The following is a 9,614-nucleotide window of genomic DNA, read 5'->3' on the forward strand; positions in this document are numbered from 1 at the left end:
TGTAACTTTATCTTGTCTCGGTTTAAGGAACGCAGAGCAGAGAGAACAAGGTCTGAATAGTATTGCACGATGCAGCAGATCTCTGCATGCAACCTCCTCAAGAGGCAACTTTTAGTTATTCAATGACTGCAGAATCGGGTCATCTTGTGTTTTCCTTCTAAGCCTGTTGCTGGTCTCTTCATTGTATTGTAGTGATTGCAGGAGTCCCTTCCTTACAGATACACAACTGACTACTTTTCTTCCTCCCCTAGAGTTTTAACATATTCTACATCCTGAACATAAAGGAGAACACCATCCTGTAACTACGGCGTTTCCATCTGCAAGTGATGCAGAAAATTATTAAGCTTTCTGCACTGGTAGCCCCATCACTATATGATGAATTACATAAGTAGAATCACTCCCATGTTAGACGTGCCCGATATGTCCTTATCAATATTGTGAGTCAGTAAAAGCGTATGTCAGCAGTTTAACAGCATGTACCAAAAGTGGAGAACAGCTCATAACTGGAAGACTCTGACTTATGCCCAGTAGAAACTGGCTTATTGTTATGTTATGATTGGCTAAGTGGTTTCCTCTCACATCTGTAACATATTACATCAGATTTTCTTTGGCGCGTACTTCCCCCACTAAATGAATTTGTATGCCTGGAATACGTATTCTAGTCATTTCTTTTAACTTCTTCATGAAGTTCCTTGCCCTGGAGAGGTTGAGGGACGGAAGTGTATAGAACCGTGTAGAAAAAGCTATGGTTTTCATCATGACTGTTTAAATATGTGTGGCTGCTTCTAATCACATCCAAAAGCTGTTCTCTATCTCTGGTTATAGTCTGTTGATGGTATCCTCTGCAGTAACATCCAGAGGAATAAACCAGCTCTACTGACTCCTGTTCCGTGCCTGTTTTAAATTGTGAGGAAATGTCTCCTGCTGTTAAGACTAGAGACATCCATGACAGTCCTGATGTCGGGATTTTATATTTGGGGTTTTGGAGACAGAAACAATCTATGGTAAAGAGTGTGAAGTATATTTATACCGATGCATGAGAATCATTACTTGCGCTGTCAAAGATGCATAATTGAGGTATGCTGTAATGACAGGCTGCTCGAGGCCGTGCATCTCTGCTTACACTGCATAAGTTAAGCATAAAAGCATTGGGCTTCATGGGCATTTTCTGATATTGCAGGGTTTATTTCGTCTCTGTCATTTCCACCAACAGCACAGACTTCCTCAGTGTCCTTTAGATTTGTTTAACACCCTCTTCAGTGGGCTTTTCATATACAATCAATGTGGCAAATAGGATTATTAACAAACAAAACACAAAGGTATGGTTGCAAGCTGCCTTTTGGCGGACATTCATAGCCCAGTCTAAAATCTTGCTGTCTGTGTTAGATTTACATCTCAGAAGTCCCCTTGCTTGGCAGTTACAACAAAGAGGTGAGGAATCGTGTAAGCCTTGTGAGCTGCCTTAAAAGCCAAGGGAAGTCTGAAAGAGCAGGATGTACCTGCAGGTACTGTGTGGTAAAGGGCTGTTTCTAGAAGGGGCTCTGCTCTCTTTTTGCCAGTGTTCCCTTTCTTTCCCTTTAACAATTAAACACTTCTGGCCTTGTACTCTGCCATTTGATGTTTTGAAAGTCTGCCAAGCCCACGTACCTGCAAGAAAACTTGCAGACAAAAAGACCCATAATCTCCACATACTACAACTGACCCAGTATGATGTGACCCTATCTAAACCAGGCTTGAAAGTGGGTGAAAAGGAGTGCTTTGATCTTCTATGAAGCTGAATTCTAGGTTACACTTCTGAGTTACACTTTTGCTCCAAAGTTTTCCTTGAGAAACCCCTTTAGAAGGGTTTTCTCAGCCAGCTGCATGTGGGACTTGTTTTCTGATCTCTCTCTGCAAATACTATGCGTTTAGTTTGGCTTATACGAATGTGCTTTGTTGTTTGAATAGAACACTGCCAGCACTGAACAACAAACTGACACAGGCTTAAGATTCCTCCTCCCTCTAGAAATCCCTTTGGACTCGCAAAATAATTCCCTTAGCAATGGTAAACACCATTTCTGCTCTATTTTAACGAATTCTTGCTTAGACTGGAAATCATTCCAATGTCCTGCTTCTGCCTCTGCTCCTGCTCTCTGGATAACGGGGTTTCGACTTAGGAATTGGTCAGGAAAGAATTCTGAATCTGAAACCTCTCAATTGCTTTGGCTGCTGCTGGAGTCATTGTTTTTGGAATTTCTGGATTGCAGTTGATGGCTGGGTTTTGATTCCAAAGGACCACTTGCTGGGTTTGGAACTGCTTTAAGCCAGTTTGCATGCAGTCTCGATCTCGACAAAACCAGTGTTCTAGGTAATGTCAGTTCTGAACCAAAATCAGTGTGTTAAACCTGATCTTGGTGGGCCTGCCACTGGTTAGGTTTGCCTTTGTAAACTGTGGTGTGTAAATTGTGATGTTTCATGTGACGATAATAGCAAGTGCCCCCAAAACATTTTCTTTCCAGGCTATGACATTAGCATTGCTGATGGATGAATACCCTTGGCCAACCGCTCTTAGGTCCATGTCTATTAGGAGTAAATGCTGTTCTTGCAGAGGGCATCACAGTGGGTAAAGCTTCTAGAGCAGACACACATACAGGTCTGAATGTATGTGTGTGAAAGCTAGAGCATGTCGTAGTTGCAGGAGAAGGAAAGGAGGAGGCTTCCAGAGAGACAACCATGGGTTTTGTCACTCTGGTTCTGAATCAGTCACGACGTACCCACCATCATCATCAGTGTTAGCTCCTTTGGAGAATTCCCAGATACTGACTGTAGTGGTTTGCTAGGAATGGTGAGGAAGGCTATCTCTTTCTTCCAATATCAGCACCAGTCTCATAAAGATAATAAAATGGTGGGGTTTTCTTCTGGTGAGCCTTGTCTAGGTTGTTCTGCAGCATTTGTTTCGGTGCTGATATTGCTGATTTGTAAGCTCCATTTCTGCTCTCTAGAACACAGCCTGCATTTGAATGGCTTGGTTAAGAGCTGAAAACATGAAATACTTGCCTTTATGTATAAATACTGATGGTATATCCAGGCTCCAGTGAGCCACACACTGAAGTCCTGACTGGTGTGGCTTTCATTAGGGTTTCCATGGGAATGACAGTCCCCTCTGGCTAAATATAAATGAGAGCTGTGCCTATCAGTTTGAATCAGCCTTTCTCTTTGATCTAAACCACAGCCTATCGGAAGGAGCGGGGTTCTGCAGTGTGGAGTCGTTCCTACTCTCATGTTGGGACTTAGTGAAGCCTTGTTGTTTGGATGTGTTTAGCCTAGTGATGAAGAGCAGTGAGGACTGCCAGCTCCTCAGTCCACTGCACATGAGTCACAGGTTTAATGCTGCAGCCTGTTGTGGGGCGAGACAGGAAATCCAGAGCTGACTCAGCTGCAGGCCAAGGCCATGGCTGTAGATGGACAAAACGTCCTCATGTTCTGGTCATCTCTTCGTAGGGAAGTGGGGAAAATGGGGATTGCTAACCAGCATCCCTTGACTTCCTGAACCATCTTCCTTTGGTGCCGTTTGCAAGCCAGGGAGTGCAACTGTGAGCGAGGCTTTAGAGCAGCCCCATTTCCATTGTGTGTACTTGTTTTCCCCCCTGTTTGGAATGTCTTCCAGTTTGATCTCGGAAGCAAACAGCTCTTAAGAAGTATCCTCTAGAGAGAAGACAGCAGCTTGCCAATTTGTTGCCTGGTTGGCCAGGTAGTGGGAAGCTTGCTGTGCCTGTTGGGGTGTTTGAGGGCATTTCTCACTTGCTCTGTCTCCAAACAGCGTTGGTTCAGGATTAATGTTATGCTGTGTAAGACTGGAACTTGTGGAGCGACAAACTCTGAGGTGAGGCAGTAGTGAGGGGGCAGTCATTGCAGAAATTCACAATCATCACAGTGACAGCCCTGCTGAGTGGTGGGGCTCTTCTGCACTCATATATGAAGACATAAAGTCTGTATGTATATTAGTATGGAATAGAATAGTCTCTTCCAGTTGGAAGGGACCTACACCAATCACCAAGTCCAAATAGGAAAGGATTATCCCACTGATTTTATTCATTTATATATATCTTTTTTCCCCAGTGCAATAGATGAAAAGCAAATTAATGGCTAAATGGTATGAAAATAATAAAGCAACCTGGAGGCTTATCCATCCCTCCAGGAGCTGGGGATTGTGGATGTGTGTGTACAGCTGTGTGGGAAGGATTTGGGCGTCTGATCTCACACAGTGTCTGTGCTGAGTGACTCAAGGTCTGACACACAGTGCTTGGGGGAAATTGCTAGTAATACAGCTGTACTGTTATAATATATATATATCTGAGATGATATATAATACATCTGATACCGTTATAGTGGTATCTGTGTGTCTTGAAGATGAAAGCAAATGTATGAACTTCCCTGTTACCTGAAAATCACACCAAATTGTATGTGGAATAAAGGGATCGGTATGTGTAAGACAGGGTAAGAAGGAGATGCTGACGCTCCCGAGTGGCCATTTCAGCATCACTGCAAGGTAAGTTGTTAACATTCTCACACCGACTGTAGTCGCGTTGTCTCGATGAACTGTATCACATCTGACAGAGCTTTCCTTCGACAGCACAGCACCGTGGGATCAGTTGTTCAAGTGGGATGCTCCTGTTTGTGGCATTGATACATGTTTTGTATGTAATGAATACGGTAGCAGGTCAGAAAAATTGCGTTATGGGGCATTTGTTGAGTTGAATTGTAGTTAAAGGGATTTTATATAGTATATATTATATAAGTGAGGGTGCTAAAATGCGAAACAACAGATTTATCACATGTAAGCCTCAAGTTTGACGTGGTAGCGAGTGACTCCCGGTGTAGTTCATCATCCTGTTTTTCTAAAAGCATAGTGAATGGCTTACACAGGATTTACTTAAGCTTGAAATGTATGAGTTACATAGTTTTACCTTTTAATGCAAACAAGGTGGGAGTGTTGAGCACAGAGCAAGCTCGGTACTGGTCATACAGCTTCAGCCGGCCAAGCCTCGTCAATAAAGTCAGCTTTTAGAACCAGATTGTGCTCAGTTCAGGTAGATCTGGTTAGATCCTAATTACCCAATTACCCTAATTACTCAATTAGATCCTAATGACCCAAAAGAATCTTTCCCCCTTAACAAGTTCTTTACCGTTTCAAACAGCGCTGAATGCTGGCTTTAAGTTACCTCTTGTTTCCTGTTTTCCAGGTCTATAAAGGTGAATTTCAGCTCCCTGACTTTCTTAAAGAAGTGCCACAGGTACAGTATTGGGTTAATTTGCTTTTTGCAGGTGTAGTGGCAAGTTAGTGTGCAACCAGTCTGTATAAAGCACTCCTTCATACATGTGATTGTGATTGATCACAGAATAGCTCACCCGTGAGATGGCATCTGCAGTGCTCTTGCACCAGCAGCCCCAACCCTGTTGTGAGTTCAAGTGTAACTCCTGTGTGCTTATAAACCTGAGCTGAATAAATACTGCTGTGAAACTCAAGGACTCTCTTTTGTGTAGACCAGACCACAAAGTTTGTTCTTTGTAGAGAAGCTTTATCTTTTGTTGCCTTGCATGGAAAGGCTTAAAGCAAATACAGACCAGGCAGCAGTCTTTAAAGAAAGAAATGCTACTGTAGGAGACAAACCAAGCAAAACCAGTTCAGCCATGGCTAGTGATGGTGTAATAATCAAGTGAACTGTTGAACTTTGGATTCCAGGGGTGCCCCATCCCTGGCAGTGTTCAAGGCCAGGTTGGACACAGGGGCTTGGAGCAAGCTGCTCTAGTGGAAGGGGTCCCTGCACATGGCAGGGGGTTTGGAACTGGATGAGCTTTAAGGTGCCCTCCAACCCAGACCACTCTGTGAAGGTATTTACAGTTCCTAATCTGGCACCTTTCAAATGCTCTGAATTGTCACCAGCTCCCTAAGGGACCTTTGCAACAGCGGCTGACAAAGCAAAATCCTTACCATGGAGCTCTCCAGCTGCAGGATCCCCTGATGCCTTCCCCCAGCTGTGTGAGTGCGGGAGGCGTGCTTCCAGCCTCATGCCCTTCCCTCATGTAGCATCATGGAAGGGTTTGGGGCTGTAATCACAAACCCATTTACAGGCACAGGTACTGGAAGGTACTGGAGCACAGGAGATGGACTTGTTCTGCGGAGCTGCCTGGTGGAGCGCTCCCCTTCAGTGTACTGAGGGGTTTCTCTGTGCGTTTCATTTTATTCCCCTCTTCAGTGTGTAATGACATCAGTGCTCCCTCCCTTGCAGATGTAAGCTCCACTAATCCAGCCGTGAAAAATCAGAGCAGATGATCCAGACAAGGAGCAAATCCTTTCACTTCCCTTGTCAGGGAAAGAACAAGATATTTGTGTTTTATTGCTTAAAGGAACCATTTTATAGGAATAAGAAACAATTGGTTTTGTTTTCTTGGGTAAGAGCTGCTCAACGAGCCTCATAAAAATACCAGTTTTTGTAGGCTGTATAATTGATGGTAAATGTCTAAATGCCATCTAAAGCGCTCTCCACATTGTGCTTGGATAGAAGCAGCAGGAAGTGGTTCATCTGTCACTGTCTCATATAAAGCTGAGTAGAAAAATACTTGTTTTTTTTTGTTGTTTTGGGGTTTTTTCAACTCCTTGTGCATATACAGGAGCACCACAGGTGCTGCAATTAGGAGAGAAAGCATTGCTAGGGGCACTCTGCCTCCAGCCTTGGCTCTCTGCTTGCAGTACTTTGTATTTCCACTTGATTTCCCATCCTTTCTCATAGCCCACAAGTTTATTTCAAATGTAGGTGTAAGCAGCCTCTCAAAACTAAAAAGATTTGCAATGCCTTTGCTTTACAAAGGAACAAACCCCCCCCAACAATAAAGCCACCTGATGGGCTTCCAATCCCCAGTGTTAGGAAAGGGTTCTTTGACTGGTGTGAGCTGTAGGGATTGAAGAACACACAGGAGCACCTACCACATGCAAAGAGGTTTTTACTTACTCAGTTCATTAAAACGAAACTGAATTGATTAAAAAGGAAAATTGGTTTCTTCTGTTCCAGCCAAAGAAGACAGTAGAAGGGAAGTCTCGTGGCAAGATAAAATGAACATGGATCAGTGAAGTCGAATAGCTGTAGTGTCTGTCTCATGTTTTCAGAATGTAACTTTATGCTGTGGACACCAGTTCTTTCTGATAAAGCTTTGTGTGATCTCTTACGTGGGCTTTGCTCTTTATACTGGATGTTTGCCTGCTCTCACCCTTTGAACAGTCAGTGCTCATGCTTTGCAAGCCGTGCTCAGCTAATAGAAAACCATTAAGAACCTGGCACCACGCAGCTAAATGTGCTGTTGCTCACAGCGTTGTTCACTCTCCACTCTGTGCAGCTTAACGGCAAGGCAGCTGTTTAAATGTGTGCTGCTTGGAAGTGATGGTTGTCAGCAAATTGTACTGGGAAAGCGGGCTGCAGTCATTTGTAATGCTTCCAAATGCAATCATCGTGGTTGGTTGAAGGTTATCCACCTACAGCGTTGCAGCTGAAGTTGCAGCAGGCCGGCTGCAAGGACAGGCTATGCCAGAACAGGAGATGAAGTATTGCTGAGGAGTTGGGGGCAGTCAGGGAGATGAGCTGTCTTTAACGTTGAGCACACTGTTCAGATAGTGTGCGAGCAAAATAAAAGAGCTTATGGGCTGCCTACAGGATCCATTGGTTAAATTACACTGTTTGTATTTGCCACTTATCTTGTGATACAGCACAAGAACTTGGTCCACTGCTAGTAGTGAACGTCCTCTTCCAATCCGTATGCGAGGGAGGCTTCAAAACGGGACTCGGCTACATTTCAGGAGGTGGATTTTTACAGTTGGCTGGGTGTGCTTGCAGCACTGACCAAGCTCTGAGCAGATTTATCCAAAGGTCATCTAAAGAGCAAAAATAAGCTTTGTAAAATAGGAAAAGAGTAGTGCTTAAGCCATAAAACCCGACACTGGAACTGATGCTGACAGTGACGCTCTTTACTATTATACTAAAGATCAAATTAACTAAAGCTCAAATGTAACTAAAGAGCCAGAGGGTTTTGAGTACAAACACTGGTGCTGCTGATAATATTTTTTTCCTCTAATATAAAATAGCTAATTTCATGTTATTATTTACCTGACAGACTGAACCTATGGAATAGAAGCTACCATGGATGTTCCTTGCACAGCAGGTAATAAGAGCTTGCAGTCCTGCTCATTTGCTGCTCTTGATGCAGTTCAGGTGATTTTCTTTAAGCTGTGTAGCTCCATATAAGCTGCTGGGGTACAGAACCCAGAGATACGGATCTTGGTTCAGAACTGGGGAGAGTAACATTAAGGTAAGTTCAGGTGGTGAGAGCTACAGCAGCATAGCCTGTGTGCTTTATGCTTCACACTGCAGTTCTACACGGCTCATCACAACACAGTGGTGAAACCTTCAAGGTGCCTCTTAACCAGCTTTGGCTTTCATTTTTAAATTGTCCTTTATGGATAGAGGAAGCTGCTAAAGAGGAGCTGATTTGTGTAAGGTGCTTTCAGAATGTCCCAGAGCCAGCACTGGCAATAACCTGCATTTTCGTTGCTGAAATAAAGGCAGCAAGATTGGGCAGAGCACGTGGGAGACTCCAGGCTAGTTAGTGACTGAATGGTGCAAGAGTCACTGTATTAAAGCAGGGTTTTTACTTGTCCACTGTGCTACCAAATGTTTGAACTTGACAACAAAAGGTGGTAAAATGGGCACAATGCATCCAGTTTTAAGTATAGCCAAAAGCAACATGCCATGCAGATACCATCCAGCATTGATATTTAATAGGTGGCCATAAATATAGCAGTCTATAGACCTAAATATAGCCCAAAGCATCATCCCAATTAGAAATAATGGATATAAAAGTTCTCTAAAGCCTAACTGCAGGCATTCATTCTGGAATCAATAGAGAACCCATAGGCTTGTTGTGTAATCAATGTTAAAATGACTAAACCATCTACTTCACTTTGCCACTTTGCTCTTTGACAAATGTATTTAGAACTACAATATTCCCATCTAAAGCTGCTGTGCAGTTTCCAAGAAACCACTTTAACTTCCCAGCAGTAACTACCAGTGGTACATTCTCATGAGAGACACACTTTCAGCGTGTAGATGCAGCCCACTTCCACATGTATTTTGAGTGTAAGTGCAAATTCATGAGATATATTCATATATATACATGAATATATTATATCTAAATATGCTTGAAAAGCAGCCAGATTCCTTACAGGAACGTTTTAGTGGCTGTGACTTTACCTACTGAAAGAGCAGCGATTACTCATAAAGCTGCAGTCTTTCTAATTAGGGAAGGGTGTCAGGGATATAAACCAGACTATCAATCTATCCTCTATCAATCACACTGAAAGCTCAAACATAACTTTCTTTCTCTTTAGAAAAGACGCAGCCTTTGCACTGGAGGTGCTGCCACCAGGACGGTCCCGCTGCCATCAGGGACACGCGCTGCTCGGGGCCTGCTTTCCTCTCGGTGTTCTCCTCCCTTTCTTTCATACTGTTTTTGTTCAAGATGTTGCTGTTGTGGCCCATGTAAACCTGCTCCACAGAACTCACCAATGGTAAAGTAGAACCGTGTTA

General features: G+C 43.4%; 1 protein-coding gene across 8 annotated transcripts in view; it reads left to right on the forward strand.

Annotated features, from left to right (window-relative positions):
- TPST1 (tyrosylprotein sulfotransferase 1) overlaps positions 1 to 9,577 on the forward strand; it is a 49,663-nt gene extending 40,086 nt beyond the window's left edge. For 5 of the 8 annotated variants that reach the window (XR_008971930.1, XR_008971928.1, XR_008971927.1 and 2 more), the window contains exons 4-7: positions 5,223 to 5,273; positions 7,050 to 7,125; positions 8,143 to 8,190; positions 9,416 to 9,577. Coding sequence is in view for 2 of the 8 variants with exons in the window: in XM_057407097.1 (XP_057263080.1) it covers positions 5,223 to 5,273; positions 7,050 to 7,066; positions 8,141 to 8,147 (75 nt within the window). In the remaining 6 variants the exon portion in view is untranslated. Of the gene's footprint in view, positions 1 to 5,222; positions 5,274 to 7,049; positions 7,148 to 8,140; positions 8,191 to 9,415 lie in introns of all 8 variants that reach the window. The other 3 variants (XR_008971926.1, XM_057407097.1, XM_057407098.1) reach the window with 3 other exon arrangements.
- Positions 9,578 to 9,614: the final 37 nt, after the last annotated feature.

The sequence above is a fragment of the Pezoporus wallicus genome, unplaced genomic scaffold (genome assembly GCF_028554395.1).
Source record: "Pezoporus wallicus isolate ANWC-B61680 ecotype Strahan unplaced genomic scaffold, APGP_CSIRO_Pwel_v1 contig_10389, whole genome shotgun sequence".
NCBI lineage: Eukaryota > Metazoa > Chordata > Aves > Psittaciformes > Psittacidae > Pezoporus > Pezoporus wallicus.